At 43.2% G+C, this 21,460-nt stretch overlaps 1 protein-coding gene across 2 annotated transcripts in view; it reads right to left on the minus strand.

The window, feature by feature from the left end:
- reln (reelin) overlaps positions 1 to 21,460 on the minus strand; it is a 100,081-nt gene that overhangs the window by 8,190 nt on the left and 70,431 nt on the right. For both annotated transcript variants that reach the window (XM_031282752.2, XM_031282751.2), the window contains exons 19-57: positions 20,246 to 20,407; positions 19,402 to 19,638; positions 18,865 to 19,057; positions 17,963 to 18,075; positions 16,193 to 16,330; positions 15,829 to 16,015; positions 14,682 to 14,887; positions 13,919 to 14,090; positions 13,467 to 13,673; positions 13,109 to 13,344; positions 12,791 to 12,948; positions 12,483 to 12,690; positions 12,292 to 12,368; positions 11,648 to 11,806; positions 11,325 to 11,519; positions 9,139 to 9,412; positions 8,848 to 8,988; positions 8,540 to 8,717; positions 8,312 to 8,396; positions 8,018 to 8,200; positions 7,696 to 7,864; positions 7,455 to 7,560; positions 7,109 to 7,335; positions 6,745 to 6,968; positions 6,089 to 6,239; positions 5,731 to 5,989; positions 5,306 to 5,555; positions 4,763 to 4,931; positions 4,359 to 4,499; positions 3,975 to 4,152; positions 3,090 to 3,283; positions 2,731 to 2,981; positions 2,450 to 2,604; positions 1,580 to 1,794; positions 1,192 to 1,369; positions 925 to 1,100; positions 719 to 825; positions 359 to 601; positions 60 to 235 (exon numbers count right to left, since the gene is read on the minus strand). In XM_031282752.2, the coding sequence (XP_031138612.1) occupies positions 60 to 235; positions 359 to 601; positions 719 to 825; positions 925 to 1,100; positions 1,192 to 1,369; positions 1,580 to 1,794; positions 2,450 to 2,604; positions 2,731 to 2,981; positions 3,090 to 3,283; positions 3,975 to 4,152; positions 4,359 to 4,499; positions 4,763 to 4,931; positions 5,306 to 5,555; positions 5,731 to 5,989; positions 6,089 to 6,239; positions 6,745 to 6,968; positions 7,109 to 7,335; positions 7,455 to 7,560; positions 7,696 to 7,864; positions 8,018 to 8,200; positions 8,312 to 8,396; positions 8,540 to 8,717; positions 8,848 to 8,988; positions 9,139 to 9,412; positions 11,325 to 11,519; positions 11,648 to 11,806; positions 12,292 to 12,368; positions 12,483 to 12,690; positions 12,791 to 12,948; positions 13,109 to 13,344; positions 13,467 to 13,673; positions 13,919 to 14,090; positions 14,682 to 14,887; positions 15,829 to 16,015; positions 16,193 to 16,330; positions 17,963 to 18,075; positions 18,865 to 19,057; positions 19,402 to 19,638; positions 20,246 to 20,407 (7,078 nt within the window). The remainder of the gene's footprint in view (positions 1 to 59; positions 236 to 358; positions 602 to 718; positions 826 to 924; positions 1,101 to 1,191; positions 1,370 to 1,579; positions 1,795 to 2,449; positions 2,605 to 2,730; positions 2,982 to 3,089; positions 3,284 to 3,974; positions 4,153 to 4,358; positions 4,500 to 4,762; positions 4,932 to 5,305; positions 5,556 to 5,730; positions 5,990 to 6,088; positions 6,240 to 6,744; positions 6,969 to 7,108; positions 7,336 to 7,454; positions 7,561 to 7,695; positions 7,865 to 8,017; positions 8,201 to 8,311; positions 8,397 to 8,539; positions 8,718 to 8,847; positions 8,989 to 9,138; positions 9,413 to 11,324; positions 11,520 to 11,647; positions 11,807 to 12,291; positions 12,369 to 12,482; positions 12,691 to 12,790; positions 12,949 to 13,108; positions 13,345 to 13,466; positions 13,674 to 13,918; positions 14,091 to 14,681; positions 14,888 to 15,828; positions 16,016 to 16,192; positions 16,331 to 17,962; positions 18,076 to 18,864; positions 19,058 to 19,401; positions 19,639 to 20,245; positions 20,408 to 21,460) is intronic.

The following is a 21,460-nucleotide window of genomic DNA, read 5'->3' on the forward strand; positions in this document are numbered from 1 at the left end:
CTCCAAGACAATGGACAGCTTTTAATTAGCAGGTTTGTGGCTGTGTTGCATTACTGGACCTTAAACTGTAGAATATATCCAGGCTGCACTATGAGTTCCCGTGTGGCCAGGATGTTGTGTGTCTTGTCTTGGTTCTTGTTTGGCCAGTACAGGTGGAAAGAGGGGTTTCCACAGAAGCCAGCTGTGCGCACAGCATTTGGGTAGAAACTCCAGCTTTCCTCATGCGAAACACCCTCTGGTGAAAGGCAAAGAAATGAAAAGAGAAGAGGTGGAAGAGTCATAGTTATTTCCAGAACATGTCCTTTGTTATCACCGGTCAGTTGTCAGGCTCTGATTACATCAACATAAACAAACTCACCATCATCAAAGGTGTCAAGCAGAGTGGGTGGGTTGATGTCGGACCCCCCCACCAAGATGTTGTCTATGGCCCACTGGGCTCTCTCCAGACTGGGGGTGGCGAGGCCAGAAGAAATGGTAAATGGTTGCCACCAGCGCAGACGAGTAGCATTGGTCAGAGCTCCCTCTGGGAGGACGATGTAATCTCTCCTCACTGACACATACTTCAGGTAGTCCATCTCATGCAGCAGTGTCCAGGACACACCTGAGGAACAGATATAGATGGAATTAGAAAATGAAAGAAGAGAAGAAATCCTAAACGGATGATGATGAAAAAGGAAAATTACACAATGCACTGTATGCATGCATGTTATTATTGCACCTCCATCAGTAGAGTAGTCCAGCAGCACTCCCTCTTTACGACAAGTTGGACGGTGGCACATGGTCATGTTATCTTCACTTCCAATCCTGGCCCAGTATTCAACAAACCTATCCACAAAACACAATTCAAAATGCACTTAGAGTAGCACAATATTTAAAGAGAAATAGAAAACGTCTTGCTGTGATTGACAGAAGGAGAGTACTAACTTTGCTCCGCGGAGGTCCAGATCTGCAGTGACAGCCTGTCTGGCATCAGCCCCTCCAAAGTACAGGGCTGTCCCCTCTACCAACACACCACAGTCTGTACAGGGCCTACCGCCCTCTAGCACCTGCCACTGAGAGCCTGCTGCCCCCTCCCGGTCAAAACGCTCCTTCAGAGATGCCTACAGAAGAAAAGAAAACAGCTACATTCTACTTGTCTTTTTATTTTGTAATCTGAGTTTTTTCTTTAACTGATGGAGAGCTGGAGTCTACCTTTAGAGCAGTGCTGGCATAGCAGTTTGGTCCTGTGAATCCTGGGTCACAGAGACAGCGTTGATCCAGACAATCTCCATGTCCCCCACAGTGGCCGTCACACGCTGGCCCGATGTAAAAGTTCTCCACACCCCATTGAATGTCTGAGTGCTGCTGGAAAAAACGGAACCGCACCGCTCTGAGGAATAACCAGGATAGGTTAGTGAAACAACATGCAAACTATTTGCATAATTTATATGACAACCTTTTTTATAATTTATTTGATGACAATAATATGATCTATCAATAATTTAGGTCAAGCATGCCTTGATGGTACAATTAAATATGAAGCAGTAATGTATGTTTTGTCAAAAGCATGTGAAGGTAGATATGAGGTAGGATGACTCACGTGTCAGCCAGGCTGTCAGGCAGGGGATAGACCGCCCTCTTCCAGCCTTCAGCAGTGAAGAAGACTGACGGCTGGGAGACCTGACCTCCACAGCGGGGGTCAGCAGGCAGGCACTGGGGCACCAGGTACTTCCAGGTCACTCCAAAGTCCACTGAATACTGAACATGAATTTGCCGGTCTGCATGACGCTCTGGCACACTGCAGCCTACTGCAATCTAAATCAACACACAGATATTAACCATCATAGCAAAAAGGGGTCCATCTGACTTAAATTCATACAAAGATGCAATACGTTGCAGTATGATGAACTTGGTACACTAAAGCAGTGGTTCCCAACCTTTTTTCCTTGGCGCCCCTCCTACTTATGTCTAAGAAAAGCTGAGCCCCCCCCTCCGAAACCGAAGTTGAGGTAACTTTCCCTTACTTTCTTTTTTGATACAGAGGAGTTATCAGCAATTTTACGTTTCTCCGCCATGTTTCGTTCATAAAATAGTGATGCCGTGGCGGCAGGGAAAATGAGGATGATAGCAGCTAGCAGCTGACCTGATGACAGCAAGGGTCACAGGTTAAGAGATCCCGGAGGTTTGACCTACTAAGTAGCCTGCCTACAAGTTTAAGCGAGAACAAAAATATATAGTTTTTATGCAGACTTTTGTATACATTATATATTCTAGTGTATTACCATAATTTCTTTAACATGTGCAAATATTTTTTTTTTTACCTCAACCTCAAACCAGATAAAGACTTGCGCTCCCCCGTGATCTTTGCCGCCCCCCTTAGGGGTCCCCGGACCCCAGGTTGGGAACCACTGCACTAAAGAACATCAAACAACACAAATTGTCTATGTGTCATTTAAGGCTTATTAGTTACCTTGAACTGCATGACCCAGCCCTTGTCAGGAATAATATCATGTGTGACAGCATACACCTCTCTTCCATCAGCATTGCCACACACCATCACTCCATCAGGAGAGCTGCAGAAGCGCTGCACTGAGCAGTCCTCTGAGAACAGCCAATGATCGCTCACTGAGAACAAAGAAAGAAAGAGATGCAACAAGATAGTTATGAAACCAAGAGGCTCTGTTTAGTGATAAAAAAAACATATGGAATTCCTGTAGACTGTTTAATTGAGCCATTGAAAATGAGAAATACCAATGGGTGTTTCCTCCTGCTCGCTCAGCTGCCCTACTCTTCCTGTGGTCCCATCAGCAGGAGCTCTCTCATGGTTGGGCAGTGCCACCCCTCCAAATGTGTCAGATATCTGTGCTCGTGGATCTGAGCCTGCGATGAGGACGTTATCTAGAGCCCAATCACTGTGGTCTGTTCCCTCATGTTGTGGCTGCCACCAGCGCACACGCACTCCCTCCTGACGGGCAGCAGGGGGCAGCAGCACATTCACAAACCTGAACACAGACAAAAACATAAAGAAAGTCACAGATATCCTGCTTCACTCTTCACTCATTTGCTTGCAGGAAGTTATGTCCATGAGTCATTTGGGTGAAAAAACTCACCCAGGCTTGGTGTACAGATCATAGAAGATCTCTGTCAGTAGATGCCAGTTGATACCTCCATTCAAACTGTACTCCAGAAGCACACCCTGGTTACGGTTGCTAGGTGGGATCATGCAGCCGTACATGAAGTAGAACTGGATGAACTCAGCGTTGGTCAGGTTCAGGTCCACTGTCACCAGCTGACGGCTGCAACTCTGTGCACAGACACATAGAGAAATGTAGTCAGTAGAGTATGTCTGTGATGGATGGATGCCTGTCTGTCTTTCTATCCCTCTTTCTATTGCTCTATTTAACTGTATCATCCTTCTAAAAACAAATCCAACAAGTTCAAACATGTAGGTTATATACATTACAGAGATCATTACTGGAACATAACCCGAATAATAAAACTGACTTAGGTAAAGTTTGAACTTTAACTAATGTAGCAATTTATCCTGATACAGCTTAACGCAAGACCTTTAACGGCTGCTCTTAAGAGGTTTCTCTGGCAGTGTGTCTGTCCACATTAAGATCAGCCTGTCAATAGGTATCTATTTACAACACTGTCCTAAGTGCCTCGGGACAACTAAAGCTGACATAAGGGCGGACAGCTACTTACTTTGTGGTCTTTTATTCAACAGATTGATACTCGAAGCAGCATATTTCAGATACTGTTAGATGTGCCCTATTAAATCAGTACATGTCAGGGCCTTTGTAGTCTTTTTTGAAGAAGCTTCAATCTCTCCTTGCATGAGTGGAAGGTGGGTTAACTGTATTTCAGAATATGAATGCATTTAATTGCATTTATCCTCCACCTAATCCCTGGTTTTCATAATAGAACATGTTGTAAGAAAGTATAAAATAAATAAAAAAATAATCAAACAATGAGGGTAGATGTATATTTACCCCACTGAAGTGCAGAGCAGCTCCAGAGGCCACAGCTCCACACACAGTGCTGAGTTTCCCACCGGTGAGTATGTGCCAGTGGCTGAGCGAGGGAGCTCGACTGAAGCTGTCCTTCAGCTGGTAGGGCAGAGGAACCACAGGCTCATCGCAGTACTCTCCACCCCACTCTGGGTCACACCTGGGGAGAATGGTGGAGTCAAATAATCAGATTCAAAGACAAACTGGCCATCAAGTTTAGCGAGTTTAGTAACACAAACATGCTGGATACAGTAAAGTAACTTTACATGATCAAATAAAAAAAAAATTTCATTTTTACACCTGTTGCTCATTACTAGCAGCTGACATTCCAGACATTAAAGCATGCATAAGGCTGCCATTACTTACACACAGGAGCTCTGTTGGCAGCGTCCGTGTCCAGAGCACATATCTGGGCAGCCATCTCCAATGTAGAGGTTATCCAGAGCCCAGGTCTGCTGCTTGTCAAAGGGAGCCTGCTGGAACCAACGGAACCTTGTGGCTGGAGACCTAAATCCATAAAACAAAGTCAAGTCACTGATACATTTCACAGGCTAAGTTCAAATAAATCATATACAGTAGCAAGTAATTAAACTGTAAATCCTGACATTGCACTTTACGTTTGTATCAGATTGTAATGTGGTAAAGGAGCAGCTACACCACAGCCACTTGCGGACTTTATTTGGTTTAGAAAATTAAGAGTGTATTGCAGAATTAGGATATGCCATGCGCTACACAAGTTTGTCCACGTGTGAGTACAGGGCTCTACTGACCTGGCATATGATGGGATAGGCAGGGTAACACGGCCCCACTTGTTAAAAGTGTCAGAAACCAGCAGCCTCTGCAGGGTGTAGGAAGAGCAGTCAGGGCTTGTAGGCAGACAGTCTCTGACCACAGGCTGCCAGGTCAGACCCAGATCCAGAGAATACTCCAACTCTACAGCTGCAGAGAAAGAAGAGAAACACAATTATCAAGTTTATTCAAGAAACTGCATAAACAATTTACAACATAAACAGCTTGTTCCAGCTTCTTAACTGTAAGAACTTGATCTGAGCCTGTGATGAGGATGTTATCTTTGCTTTTTTTTGTTATATCATAATAACTGAATATCTTTGGGTTTTGGACTGTTTGTTGAATAAAACAAGCTATCAAAATAGATCACCTTGGCCTGTGGGAAATTTGAACGTGGGAAATTTATTTTTTGACATTTTATAGACAAAATGATTAATCAATTAATTGAGAAAATTACTGGCAGATTAATCAATAATGAAAATAATCATTAGTTGCTGCCCCTATTCACACTTGTAAATGCTTACAGTAGCACGAGTTGGTGACAGAGCAGGAAGCAGAAAAGTCAAACTGGATGAAGGCGTCTTGACCCAAACTGATGTCAGTGGTTACAGCATAGCGAGTGTTAGACTTCTCTATAAATGCGAAAGCAGGCCCATCAGAGCCACAAACAGGCATTCGGGTTCCTCCAGGGTGGAGGAGCCATGACCGCCCATCGATTGAAGAGAAATCATCTTCCAAAGGTCCCCAGCCACTGGCACTGCCACCAACTACCACCTGGGGAATAAAAGATACATGTTTGCATATTTCATGTGAAGAAGGCAGTCAGAGGGATGAAAAAAAATAAAGTTTGGATGAATGACAGCTGTGATGTTTTAATGCTTGAATGAAAATGATTGAAATAATTATTGTTAGATGGATGAATGGTTGGATGGAGCCTCACTTACTGTACCTGGTCAATGACCCATGGGCTGTAAAAGTGTCCGTTCTCAGAGGGCTGCCACCAGCGGAGGCGAGTGGAAGGCGTGCGGGCACGCAGCGGGATCTCCAGGGCCACCAGGCGAGCCTGATTACTGCTGTTGCTAAAGAGAAATTCCTGCAAGAGGCCCCAGGTAAGACCTCCGTCCACAGAGAACTGAAGCAAAACCGGCTGGGAGCGAGGATCTGGAGCTGCCTTACCACAGCCAAGACGTAGGAAGAACTGAACAAACCTGCAGAGTGAGATTATCAACAACAACATCAACATGAGATTATCACTTTTGATTATGTATATGTGTGAACTTGGTAAGGGCTTGTTTGTGTAGCTATACCTGGCATTTGCCAGGTCCATGTCATTGGTGACCAACATGCGCAGGCCATCCTCGCTGAAGAACAGGTGGTTCCCACTCGACATGATACCACACTTCCTGGATGGTTTACCACCGCTGAGTAGTCTGAAATGCTCAGCATCCACAGCTCCCCCTAGAAACATGTACACAAACACACACAATAAACAGTAAACACACATTTATAAATCCATCGTATTAACAACATCAACAGGAAAGCTCCCAATAGTAACTTTATTTACTGCACACTAATCACAACAATGTTTAAAATGATTTTAAAATACAAATAAAAACATCAGCATTAATTGACAACTGAAGAACAATCAAGTATAAAATAAGGCACACAACTGAATAAAAGATCTTTAAAAGCATTTGGTTAAAGGGGCTCTTAGTCTTAACTGTAGAGGAATATTAAAAACTATATTTTATGGGCATAAGTGTGAAAGAATTTAGTCTTACATTTTACTTCAGTAAAACACGGTCAAATAAGCCGACTCCAAGCTATTGTAAACAATGCAATATCACCACAGATTAGGATTTCTGATAACTCTAACTAATCAATAAATACAGATACATAATCCATCAAATTTACACACACTGTCTACTTCCTGATGGCTTTTTGCGTCTGTATGGTGATGTACCTTCAAAGTCCTCTTTGAGGAAGTCAGGGTTGGGGGTGTCAGGCACAGAACAGTCAGATCCAGAGTAATCGGGGTCACACTCACAGTGGCTGCCACCAACACAGGTCCCGTGACCATTACACATGTCCTGACACTGTGGGCCAATGTAGATGTTGTCTAATGCCCATGTTGGAGGAGCAGAACCAGTTGAAAAGAAACCCTGATACCAACGGAACCTCACTGACCTGTAGGGAGGTAAACATGCAAAGATTTGAGAGTAAGACTGATACTTTCAACAGATATTATCTTGTAGGCAAATTATTTGAAAAAGTTTCCCCTTGTTTTCTTCTATGCATCCACTGTACAGAATGTATCCAGTCCTTACCCACAGAGGCGAAGCTTGCCAAAGTGAATGACCTCCCTCCTCCAGCCCTGAGTTGTACCAGGGAAATAGATGCTGGCAGGGTGGAGCTCTGTGGAGCACAGTGAGGAGGGCTGGGACCCACCGGCACACAGGGGTACCAAAAGGTGCCACGTGGCACCAAAGTCCCGTGAGAACTCAAGACGCACTGGGTGGGCTGAGGAACTCTCAGCTGTGCAGCCCACATTTATCTAGAGAGACATAAATATACACAACATTGGCAAAGATGACGAGCCATGATTTATGTTTTGAATGAGGCAGTGTTATGTTTGTTGCTTTGGAAAATAAGTCATCAAGGCTGTTTGTGTACCTCAAACTGGATGATAGTGTTCTCATTTACGTCAATGTCCCTGGTGGTAATGGAGTGCTCTCCAAGCTCGCTGGAGACAAAGACCATGGCTGACTCATCCTCCTCCCTACACCAATCACATACACACAGACACAAAGATCAGGCAAGGGTAAAAACATTGTTTTGCAAGTTTTATCATAATTGGGCTCACAGATGATATAAAAACAGAAATGCTGTCAACATTCAAAAAGGTTTTTCCTACAGTCCAGTCTTCTGGTAGGGGCAGTAGAGGCCAGTGTTTCCCCCGGGGAAGAACAGCCAGTTGGACTCATTGGGGCCGTCCTCAAAGCTGTCTATCACCACCGGTGGGTTGTGTAAGGAGCTGCCATCAATGATGAGATCATCTATTACCCACACTTCCTCCTTCTTACCTAAGGGGTATAATATTGTGGAGATGGTTACACACTGATTCTACTGGTGTGGGAGGCATAAAAAAAGTCAATGTGGAGAAGAAACAGACAAGAGATGTGAAGAGCACAGATTGTGTGAATTTTAGTGTGCAACTACACAGTGTGTCCACTCACCGCTGTTGTACGGTTGCCAAAGTCTAAAGCGGGTGGCGTTGGTCTGGGCGCTGGCTGGTAGCGGCAGGTGGAGGAACAGAGTGTCAGTGGAAGCTGGGAAGTAAAACTCATCCAGCATCAGCCAGCTGATTCCTCCGTTCACAGAGTACTGCAGCAGCACTGAATGGGAGCGCTCCGGGACACCTAGAAAAGCCCACAAGATAAACTATTACAACAACATCTGGAGAAAGAAAAGAAACAGTATTTTGATAAAAAAAATATACAAAGAAGAAGAACCACTGAGTTATGTATTACCTTTAGTGATGAATTTGAAGGAAAACTGGATGTAGAGAGTGTTGGTGCAGTCCAGATCCCGTGACACTATCATTCGCAGACCATCCTGCAAACAAACAGACCACGATTACATTGTTTGTCAGTTACGAAAAGTCAGTGATCTACTATAAAGATATCAATCCATGTCTTTGTGATTTAACTGTATAATTATTACTATGGATGTTTCTGAGTGATGTTTAGGACCCATACCCCTTTGAAGATAAGGGCAGTGCCAGATTTAAGAGGCTCTCCGCTCAGAGTTCCCCTCTCTGCTCCGTACACCTCAGGCCATGTCTCCTGCTGCAGGTTCTCATTAAAGTCCTCTCTCAGTAGAGATGGCAGGGGGGACAAAGGCACACAGTGTGCACCTCCATAACCCTTGTCACACCTGTGTGAGAATGGGAGAAAAATAAAGGGTAAGTAACATGAATATGAAGGTAGAATAAAGTGAACAAAGTGTGAAAATTAACATACATTAAAATGAATCAGCTGTGCAAAAAAAAGCCTGTTTTACTTACACACAGCGTCCATTGTCACACAGACCATGTCCAGAGCACATCCAGGGGCAGCCAGGGGCCAGTAACAGGTTATCTAGAGCCCATCCTTCTGCCCCTGGGGTGAAGTGGGTTTGGATCCAACGGAAACGAGTTCTGGGGGAACTGAGGGATTCAGAAGCAAGTTATAAAGAAAAGTAGCTTCAGGAGTCCATGCACCTTCAGATAATATACACATACTATCAAAACTGTCTACTAATTTTGGCCATAAAAGTAAAAAAATAAAATAAAAAAAAAAAAAAATAAAAAACTTACTTAGCAGCACTGGGCAGGTAGACTGTGATCCTTCTCCAGTGTTTGTACTGGGTCGAGGTATAGATGGAACTCTGAGTATAACCAGCGCAGCCAATGGCTGGGGGCACACACTCTGGGGTGATGAGAGACCAGTGATGACCGCAGTCTGTTGAGTACTCCAGTCGCACACCATGGGAGAAGGAGGTGGATTTACTACAGCCCATACTCAACTCGAATTGCAGGAATGACGAGCCTGATACCTCAAAGTCCCAGCTCTCTGCATATCTTGGCTTCTCTGAAGACACAGTATAAAAGCAACGTCACATTTTTTGGTATTAACTATAACCTGATTCTAGTATCCTCACTAGGTTACAATGATTTAACATTCTTTTCTTCAACAGTGCGTCAACATAATTAACTTGTATGTGTCTGCTTGGATTTGAAAGTTTGGTTCAGCCAAATTATTTTGTCCCTGCCTAACTGTGAGTGCAACATCTATCACATACCGTCACCTAAAGGATTATTAGGAACACCTGTTCAATTTCGCATTAATGCAATTGTCTAATCAACCAATCACATGGCAGCTGCTTCAATGCATTTAGGGGTGTCATCCAAGTCAAGACAATCTCCTGAACTCCAAACTGAATGTCAGAATGGGAAAGAAAGGTGATCTAAGCAACTTTGAGCGTGGCATGGTTGTTGGTGCCAGACGGGTTGGTTTGAGTATTTCACAATCTGCTCAGTTACTGGGATTTTCATGCACAATCATTTCTAGGGTTTACAAAGGATGGTCTGAAAAAGGAAAAACATCCAGGATGCTGCAGTCCTGGGGGGCGAAAATGCCTTGTTGATGCTAGAGGTCAGAGGAGAATGGGCCGAGTGATTCAAGCTGATAGAAGATCAACTTTGACTCAAATAACCACTTGTTACAACCGAGGTATGCAGCAAAGCATTTGTGAAGCCACAACACACACAATCTTGAGGCGGATGGGCTACACCAGCAGAAGACCCACCGGGTACCACTCATCTCCACTAAAAATAGGAAAATGAGGCTACAATTTGCACGAGCGCACAAAAACGGACAGTTGAAGACTGGAAAAATGTTGCCTGGTCTGATGAGTCTCGATTTCTGTTGAGACATTCAGATGGTAGAGTCAGAATTTGGTGTAAACAGAATGAGAACATGAATCCGCCATGCCTTGTTATCACTGGGCAAGCTGGTGGTGGTGGTGGTATAATGGTGTGGGGGATCCCTTTTGCCTTCAGAACTGCCTTAATTCTTTGTGGTATTGATTCAACAAGGTGCTGGAAGCATTCTTTAGAAATGTTGATAGGGTCAAACACGGTATTAGTATGGTGTTCCTAATAATCCTTTAGGTGAGTGTATGTTGACCCTAAAAAAACAACAACAAAAAAAGGTGTTGCTAATTTCCATGTCAATGCTTCTTGGAATAAAACGTGTACACCCAAAACACAAAGTCAATACAATCCAAATGCAAATAGCCTTGCAAATAATAGGTATAGGAGTTATGTGTGAAATGTGTGCATGTTTTAGCGCATATTAGATCAGCCATGGTGTCTGACAATCAGTGCTTGTGTTCACACAGGGACACTAGAGCTTTATGTTTATAGATGTGTTGCCAAATTGATCTGGCTTTGCACACTAAATGAATGGGCCCTAAATCCGCTCACAGCTTGATGGAAGCATAAATAACAGGCAGGATTTTCATTCAGGTTGGCTCTCATTTATTATGCAGGATCTACGCCGCCGCAGTAAATGGGTGATTCAATTTCTGGCTTTTGTGTGGGTTATACTGTGATGTCACTGCACAGCCATTTATGTGGTTTGTTTGTGAATATATGTGTCAGTTTATTAAATGTGCATATGCACGTATGTATTTTTTTTCATCATGCAAAGTCAACTGTCCAGCTATTTTGCAGAAACATGCTGTTTCACATTTACTTCAATACATTCACAATGGGCTGCTCACTACAAACACTGCAGCTTCAATGAAGCAGTTGGGTGTTAAGTGTCTTACTCAGGAGCCGCTTGACAGTGATTTTTGAGGGAGTACAGTAGCTACTTCACTTTCCATGCACACACTTTCTGAGCCAGTCTAGGAATTACAACTGGCAACCCTGTAGTCATAAGCCCTCTTAAACTAAATGTATGTGCTTATGAACAGTAATGTGTTTGTGTGACTCACTATCAATGGCCTCGGAGTTGAAGGTAAGTGCTGTGTCCAGAGACAAACAGTCCACAGTCACCTCCCCACCCTGAATGCGGTACCAGTTGTGCCTCAGAGGCGTTGTGCCGTCGAACTTGTCATGGAAACCTGTTCTGGAGCTATCGTTCATACCAATGAAGACATCATCCAAAGACCACTGGGCAGAGTGTTTCCCTGCAAGGATGGAGAGAGAGAAGTACAAATGAAAATGTAAACTAAAGCTGTGATATCAAAAATATATTGTAATATTGTAATTGTTCTGTGCTTTTCCATAATATTGTGCACCCTAATTATGCACTAACCTTGCTGTGGCTGCCACCACCGAAATACTGTGTAGGGGGTTTTGGCTGCAGGCGGCAGCTCAATGGTCACCACTTGGGGCTCCAGGAAGGAACTAAATTCCAGCTCCCTCACAAACTGCCACTGGACACCATTGTTGGTAGAGAACTGGACAATGACGCCTTGTATTACAGAACAAAGAGCAGAGTGGATAGAACTCTTAGATGGGAAATAATTTTCATAGATACAGAACTAAGTTAATTTAGCAGTAAGTACAAAGAAAAAAATATAATAAAATGCAACAGAATCAAATAACAGTCCAAAATCTCTAATTATTACAGATAAGCTGTTTAGGAGGCTGGCAGAGATTTATCTGACGCTGCAGAAACGATCAGACTGAGCCTTCAGCACTGCTGCAGGCTAGTGATCCACAATCTGCTGAGTGGTGGAAGCAATAGAACAGACAACACTACCCTTTGATTCTCCATTAGAAAAAACACTGACAATGACAACCAGATCAAAGACAAAGGGTGAAAAGGAACAAATGGAGACAAGTCAAGTGGTGAACTGATCAGATCAGATGTGGAGCTGCTCGCAACAGACTGCACTCTTAAGCAACAGCCACATGAATGCAGCAGAGGGCCTTAATACAGTATGTGATAATTACCTTCGTTGCGGGAGCGAGGCCTGGTGCAAGTGGGCCCCAAACTCTTGCTGCCAATTCGGATGTAGAATTGGACCAACCTGTATGTAAACAGTAACAACTAAATTTCAATTTCACATTAAACAAACATCCACCGATTTAACTGGTCTCCAGTGCTTACAGATGAGAGATTTATGGGTGTGAATTCCACTCACCGTGTGTTGGTGGTGTCTAGAGGCACTGTGCGCGCTTCTCTCCTCCCAGGGCTACTGAAGTAAAGAGCTTTGCCATCACCAATGATGCCACAGCCGCCTCCAATTTGTCCCCCACTTAGGCTCTGCCAGAGTGGGCTCAGCTTCCCCTCAAATCCCTCAGTCAGCTCTGTGGGACTGGCTACAGATGGGACACAACTATCCTGCTCCACTATGGAAAAAAAAACAGGGAATCACAAGCTATAAAACATAAAGTCACATGGAAAATATGATTCAGTTTCATCCTTTTTCCTTTTCTATCTGTAATGTACCTGTGTATCCCATATCACAGAAGCAGACTCCAGAGATGCAATCTCCATGTCCCCCACAGTGGTTTGGACAAGGCTCAGAGATGTAAACCCCATCCAAGGAGAAAGCTGGGGCATCTCTGTATATGCTGCTCTCCTGGAACCAACGAAACCTAGTTTTACTGAGAAAATGAGGGGAAGGAGGTAAGGGAATGAGAGGAATACAGGCATTTAAATTATACAAGTCAACTGCTATAACTGCATATTCTGTGTCTAAAGAAAATGAATAAAAACCCTATTATAACTTAGCAGATCCAACTGCATGCGTGTTACCATAGCTACCTGGCTGCAACATTGCGTGGAATGACCACAGTGACCCTGGTCCACTGTTCATAGTCTCCAGTGTTGTAGACAGTGGGCTCTCTAAGCTCACGGCCACTGCCCTCGCAGACACCTGCCCCTGGGGTTCCTGGGTAACAGCCCTCTCTCACCAGGGCCCAGGTACGACCGGCATCATGAGAGTACTGCAGCATGACTGGGGCAGATGCGCTGAACTCTGATTCACAGCCTATGTTCAGCTGGTAGGGGATACAGTGGACAGAAAATTAAAGAACAATTTAATTCCGATGAAGTAGTGTTGTTTGCCTGTTTCTCAAAATTGCTCCTGCCTTTCTAGTTTTTATACTTTCCATGAGTGTACCTTAAACTGAAGGGTGTAGCCAGGGCGTAGGGCCAGGTCCCTGGTGACGGCCACCCTGTCCCCATCGGATCGCCCAAACACCATGGCAGAGGGTGTTGGGGCACAGAAACTGTTGTTGCTTTCCCTCTCCATGCCTTCATTACCCAACATCAGCCACACACTCATCTGGTTCAGAGGGTAGTCGAATGCTGGCTTCTCGTAAAAGTTCTGCAGAGACAGGCAAGTTTATAGTAGTGTTTTGTGTTAACAGGAACCAGAGTCTGCAGCAGAACACATTACTGATAAGATAAATGGATACACTTGAAAGATTTCATAGCTGTTCTATCTCAGTTTGGCTGACACTTTCCATTACAAAAAAAGAAGCAATATCTCAAGATGAAGCCGAAGCTGCTGTACGAGGTCAGAGCACAAATGACAAGTTAAAGGAAAAACTCCTCAAATTGATTCCTGACCTGTGGTAGAGTTGGATTAGCCATAGGAATGATGTGTTTCTCCCTCTCTGACAAAATTATGACATCATCGATTGCCCACTGGTCATAACCTTCCCCAGAGTGAAGAGGCTGCCACCAACGAAACCTTGTGGAGGGTGTCTTCGAGGCCAAGGGAAGCTCATAGTGGACAAAGCTGAGAATGGAAGAAGGGACATTGGCATTTCTCTCCCAAAATATACAATAATCATAGCCACATCTTAGTGTTGGAATGTAACTAAGTAAATTCACCCAAGTACTGTACTTAAGTACACATTTGGGTTACTTGTACTTTACTTGAGTCTTTTCTTTTCATGTTACTTTTTACTTTTACTCCACTACATTTTAGAGGTAAAAATTGTACTTTACTTTGGAAATTAAGATTTCTGTACACAAAAAGTTTTTAAAATACAATGTTTTATTATATATTAAACTACCCAACAATATATAGACCTACAAGTACAGCTGAAATAATTAGCCGATTAAATGGATTTTTCTGCATTGGGTACTTTTACTTTTAATACTTACATATTTACATACTTTTACTTAGGTAACATTTTCAATGCAGTGTTTTTTACAGTGTGGTATGAGTACTTTCACTTAAGTAAAGGATCAGAATACTTCTTCCACCACTGCCACATCTAAAACTCTTTCCATATTTACTACAAGAAACAGGAAAAGCAGATTGTGTGAACTGTTAAAGATGAGAAATATAAATGTTCCCTTTCTTCATCTGCAGGTTTCTCACCGAGGCTTGGTGAAGTCAGTGAAGTACATCTCAGCGATCAGACCCCAGCTGATGCCTCCGTCGTTACTGTACTGCAACAGCACTCCTTCCTCCCTGCTGTCTGCCTGGTTACACTCCGCCCAGTCTCCGCCCACCCGCAGGTAGAACTGCACAAACTCTGCCCATTCAGTGTCCAGGTCCCAGCTCACCAGCTGCCTCAGCCCAGCCTGACAACACACACACACACACACACACGCACACACACGCACACACACGCACACACACGCACACACACGCACACACACACACACACACACACACACACACACACACACACACACACACACACACACACACACACACACATTCGTACATATTAAGGAAAGGATGATGAACTAGGAGCATCACAACATATTTTTAAGTGCCTTATTTTCACTTTACTGTATCATGGCCACTTTCCAGTGATTCAAATATGAATATTGTTTGTTCATATTGTGGGGCAATATACTCTTTTAATGGGAAGTTTGTTTTGCTAATATCTTTGTCAATCTTGGAAGAAATGTCACTGCAACAAACAGGAGAGGCTGTTTCCTGGTGGAAGCTGCAACAATTAAATTCCAGCCATGTGTACTCATTTGGAATAATGATAAGTTTGCTACATACAGAGGTGTGCCGCGAACTGAAAATTGTGCACACCACCATCCAGTCAGAATCAAGTATTCTATAAAGCCATGGTATGATTACATAACATCTACATGTTTTAAGAGTAGATGTAATTCAGAGGTGAAAGGTCATCAGTTTTTGGGAGTAAAATGTAGAAATAAATCAGAGATTGCATACTGTTCCTCCGCCAAGTTTGCACTATCCTCTAAAGTAGTTATTTTAACACAAAATATTTTTTGGATCTGGATTTGCATCAAATCACACAGGGACAATGATATGATTCAGGTGCCTGATTTACTTCTAAGAAGTAAGTGCCATAGTTTATGGAAAAATATGTAATTGTGAAAAATGCTGCATTCTTTCAATGTTAAAACATTGTTTAGAAAGTTCCTGGGGTTGGACCTGGATCTGGATTTGCACCAAAAACTTGGCACAGCTTTCCACCAAACCAGAAAAAGGACCAAAAACATGACATTCAAGAAAGGCAATTTTATAGTTGTTTTACCTTGCTGAAGTACAGCGACGATCCAGATGAGACCACCCCACAGCCCATGTCAGGGGTGACCACCTCTCCACCAATCACTTCCTTCCATGTGGCCAGCAGTGCATCCTGGGACTCAAAGTCAGAGAGTACACTGGAGGAGAGGGGGGAGGAGGGCTGGCAGTCTGTTCCAGAGAAACCATCGTCACACCTACAAGAGAAGACAGTGGCTTAACCTCATATCTTTGCTCTAGGTGCATCTGTGCTTTGATATGAACCCCAAAAAACATCCATCAAAAGATATTTATGGGCCTTAATGTTCAGTGATAATAGAAAAAGAACAACCTTATAAAGTTTAATGAGTGTGTGTCTGTGTGTGAAAGCTGACCTGCAGTGTCCATGGTCACACCAGCCATGTCCATGGCACATGTTAGGACACTGCTGGCCGATGTAGATGTCATCCAGGGCCCACTCGTCCTGCTCTCCATAGTAGTTCTGGATCCAGCGGAATCGTGTGGCACTGGACCTGAACACAGAACGTACACACACACAAAAATAGTTCAACAAGATTCATACTATAGAAGCTGAACAAAATGTAATGACATACTGTAACTGACTGCTCAATTAGAAGTTATAAAAAAGTAATTTCATGTTGCAATGCATTACATGATCTCAGAAAAAAAAGTGTTTGCTTGCATGTCAACCACATAATCATGTTATACTCACTAATCTACTTCTCTACTGGGGATAGAGATTTGTGGATTTAGTGTTCTGGCAGGTAAAGATTAACCTTATCACATGTGTGTATGTCTATTTTCCCGTGTGTGTGTGTGTGTGTGTGTGTGTGTGTGTGTGTGTGTTTTGCAGTTGTGTGAAATTAATGTCAGAGAGAGGGCAATATTATCATCACATCATCTCTGTTAAAGGTAGGCTGTGGTTGTGAATGTGTGTGCAGTGAATGTGTGTGCAGTCTATGTACATTAGTACATACTAGTGCATGTGAGTACCTCTCTGTGCTTGCAGTGCATGTACAGCGATGACAAATGGCTGTAGAAGGTTAGATAGTCAGGTATATTGGTGGTTTTATTGCAGGGAGGTTTCGTGGCCTGCTGCTTCGGTGACCTATGTCAACTCAGACCACCTCCTGATCATACAGAACTGTTTTATTATCATTTACTGCCATGACCCTGTGACCTCTCATCACGCCCTGTAGGAGATTAGACCACCTTTTTTTAGGAGCTGGGTGGTAGAATGAAATGGGGGTGGAGGTCACAGTGCTCTGTGTGGAAGGTTTATGAGATTGTTTAAGTTGATATATGTGTGAGCTAGGGCTGTAACAGTACATGTATTCCTCAGAAACTGTTCAGTACAGAATGACTGGTTCAGTATGAGACTTGTTTCAGTTCTACACAGTCTTGTTATCTTTATACAATGTTTTTGTATTGGCACATACAGCACACAAATTAAACAGTTCATCCAGCAAAGCTTTGGCAGTCTGTCAGTTGTTGACTGTTAGCTAAAACGTGGTAGTCAGATTATCTGAGCTCATGGGGTGGCAATCATCACTGGTATCGATAACACAAATGAGAAGCCAGAGCCGGAAGATGCTCCTATATCATTTCGATTCCATATTTAGGAAAACTATATTTTTTCCAGACAAGGAGTAGAGAACTAGACATGAAATGTGTGCACCTCATTTGTGTTGGCATCTCTCAAGTGTGTCTGTTTAAAACAGATTAAGTCACAAAACCCTCTGTCCACAACATGCGTGAGAGAGAAGACATTTTTATTGTGACAGTGCATTAAACCTTGGTGCGATTTGTTGCTGAAAAAGTGTTGAAAATCCTTGTGAACAAAGCATGCTTAACAAGCAGAGATGGATGTGTGTTTGTGCACATGTCCGTAGTTGTGCATGGATGTGTGTAAGGGGTGTGTGTCTACGTATGCATGGACCTGCAGAAATGAACAGTAATAGGTGTGGATGCTTCAAGTATCCTCATTTCAGCTTTATGTTATACATCTTACTGTATCTCAGGTGCATTATGCTTGTTAACTACAAAAGACACCATGAAAGAACAGATCAGAGGACATATTATCCCAGAGGGTACTTTGTGAAACTTTTCTTTTATGTCTTCTGTAAAGATGTTGAGTTTCCTACCATGTCTTCTGAGGCAAAGACAAAGTGATGCGTCTCCAGTCTTTGAACTCTGATGGGTGGTAGACACTGGGAGCTGTAAACTCTGAGCAGCTTGGCATGCCAGGCAGACAGGCCTAGGTGAAAGGAACAAGGCCTTTCATTACATTTTCAAAAATACTTTTACTGTATACCCATTTGGGGGTAAAGGCATTGCTTATTGTTAATTGCTCAGAATTCATAAAACATCATTATGGATTTGTTTTGCAAAATTATTCAGAAACAGCTTGATATTCTGCAGATACACCCTGAGGCTGCATTAGCCCCACAGTGTATGCATATAAAAGCCTAAGGCAGGATTACAGTATCTCTGACCTTGAACACTGGAACACAAGCAGGGATTTAAAGTACAGGACATTCAGTGAGTTACATTCTGCACTTGCCAGATGACTGCAGTTTCATGCACATGGAAGAATTAGAGAAAATTCACTGATGGAAGACTCATTACGCCCTATTCAATTTCAAAGGCAATAAAAATCTTGGCAGATACTTTGGTGCCTTATAAATATTTATGAGCCAGTTGTGATCACAGAAAATCTTTGTTGAATCATGGGATAATCTGCTTGCTGATTCAAGTATTGCCATGTATTTGCTAATGGTAGGATGATAAAAAGTAATTGCGATAATTTCTCATTTGAAACAAAGTGTCACATTTAAAGACTCTCATTATTTACATATTATTACAGACGCTGTAATGGGTAAATCAATATTCATGATCATGAATAAATGATATGTCTCTCCAGGATGACTTCTACAAGTTTTAGTCATAAACAAAGGTGTGAGCCTGGCTGTGAAAACAAAAGGGATCGGATGTTAACAATCACTTAACATGGGAAACAAAGTTGCATGTGTTTCACGCTCCTTACCTCTTTGACCAAGTGCCAGGTGAGGCCGTGATTGGTGGAAAACTCCAGGCGGACCTGAGTGTCAATGTGAGGGGAGGGCTCGCGGCCACAGCCCATGACCAGCGAGAACTGTAGACTGTAGGAAGCTCCGATCTGCATTGACTGAGTTTCCACATAACGAATACTGAAGCCAGGGCTGGGCTCACCAGAGAAACTAGCGTAGAACATGGAGGAAGAGAGGATAATATACTGTATGTCATATGCTGTAGTGCACATTCTTAATACTACGTGTAGAATTTTTATGTGAGTTCAGCATTTTTCAAATTGTTCTGATGGCATAATGTTTGGTTTGTAGGAATAAAGACAATCCTGGTGAAAATAAAAACAAGAACAAGTTGCAAATTACTGTTGTATATAGTAGAATTGACAAGATTTTTACTATTCAATCATGTTTGGACCCAGTGGACATCCTTTCTTAAAATTAAAAACAAAAGCATGCAAATGCTGTGCCAAATAATGACCAATACAGTATTTGTATCAGAGCATTAAGTCTCCTACCTGAGGGTCCAGTCATGCTGGCAGTAGGGCTGTACATGGCCAAGATAGAAACCAAGACTCTGAGTGACGTCCAGCACGTTGCTGAAGTCCAGACTTATGGTGTTAAACAGCACAGAGGTCATGCTGATTTCATCCAGGGCCCACACATCGTGACCACGACCTGAATGGTATGGCTGCCACCAACGGAACTGGACGCCAAACTTCCGAGCACCGGCCGGGAGTTCAACTGACACAATCCTGGTTGGGGGAAAGAGATGATTAAACTGAGCTAGTGCATGCTCCATAGTCACAACTGCACACATGTGACAATAGTGACATGTATTTGAGGATAGTATCCAATATGGCAAACATTTTAGCTGGAATTAATCACACAAGCTGACTGAACTGTGACTCAGACTTTGACTTTGATCTAAAGCCTGCATAATTGCAGTCTAACATCTCTTTAGTTTCTTATAGGCCACTCTGCCACAAAGACCTTTCATCTCTTTGTCAAGACTGATTCCTGTATGTTGGTGTTTTGTACAAACATACATGTTGATAAAGTAAGAACCTAAACTTACACCTGCAGGTTAGATAGTTGTGTAGAACTTGTCCCTGACTCACTGGCCCCTGTTGACCTTTCTAGTGGTGATAAAAAGCGCTGAGACCCGGCCTGCAGCTGGAACGCAGCCCACTTTGTCTTCATTACACAAATAGATGGCTCTAACTGACTCAATGGGTCCCAGTGGCTTACACCTCCAGCACGCCATTAGCAGCGCAAATGTGTGTGTTGATGGAGTCATAGTGTCTCTGTGGAATCATAAGCACACATCTCATGCACACACACTCTACACATAGGTGGTACCTTGGCTCATGGAAGCCTTGGTAAGCGTAGTGCTGCAGCAGCGTCCAGGTGATACCATTGTCTGAGGAGTAATGCAGCAGGACGCCCTCTCCTGGCTGGTCTGGGGCAGGACATGAGCTCAGGGTGCTGCGGCTGCCGAGGCGAAGCGTAAACTGTAGGTACCTGCAGAGTGTGAAAGCAGGAATATGAAAAAAAAATGAAAGCAAGAAAACGTAGGGCCAGTTGGAGAGAGAAGGGGGGTTCAGTAGCAGTTGGGACAGACAACGTGTAAAAAGGAAATGACACAGTAAGAGCAGGTTGATAAATGAGGAGAAAAAGTAAGGTGACCAAGAGTACTCAGTAACGAAATGTGTGAGAGAGAGAGAGAGAGAGAGAGAGAGAGAGAGAGAGAGAGAGAGAGAGAGAGAGAGAGGGGTAAAAGGGTAGACAAACAGACAGTCATGCAGAATAGAGAGGTGGGAGAAAGGTGGCAGGATGATGATGATTAAATGAATGAGGACAAAATTAGATGAGAGGAGGTGGAGAGAACGCAAGAGTAAGACAGAGAGAGAGTGAATGAGAGTCAGAGTTCATATCCATGTATCCATGTTAACTGTACAAAGTTCAAATGGAGCACAGGTTTTCATCCTTTTATGTGTTCCTTTGTGTTTTGGCAGACTTTTTGGCAGACTTTTTTTTAATTATCATCTAAACTAATGTAATATTTATTAAAATTCCCATCATCTATCTAGTTCTGCCAGTCACCCCCCAGCTCCCTCTGTCCTTGGCTGAGCTGTGCTTTCAATAGCGATGCAGTTTCCTCTTTCAGGCAGCTGTTCACTCAATCAGCCAGGAAACCGGCATTAAATATTGCCATCAGGTGGCACACTGAGAGCCGCAATAGGCATAATCAATCTAATACAGATGCCATATCTAACTTCACCGTTCCGTCTCCATCTTTCTCTCTCTCATTTTCATCCTCTCCTTTCATCTCTCCTCTCATCTGCAGTCCTCCCTATGATCACACTCCATCTCCCAGCATAGGAACACAGAGTATGAGGGAAAGAGGGATTGATGAAGGACAAGAGCAGATAGCTGACTAGCTGGAACATTTGCAGTATCAATCAGAAGTAAAGACACTTGATGAAGACGAGCCACGGTTTTACAAAGTAATCTACTGGTGGCAAAATCACAATGAACATGTGCATGTTGGTCTATGTTGTATGTATTCAAGAG

Source organism: Sander lucioperca, chromosome 7, assembly GCF_008315115.2.
Source record: "Sander lucioperca isolate FBNREF2018 chromosome 7, SLUC_FBN_1.2, whole genome shotgun sequence".
Classification (NCBI taxonomy): domain Eukaryota; kingdom Metazoa; phylum Chordata; class Actinopteri; order Perciformes; family Percidae; genus Sander; species Sander lucioperca.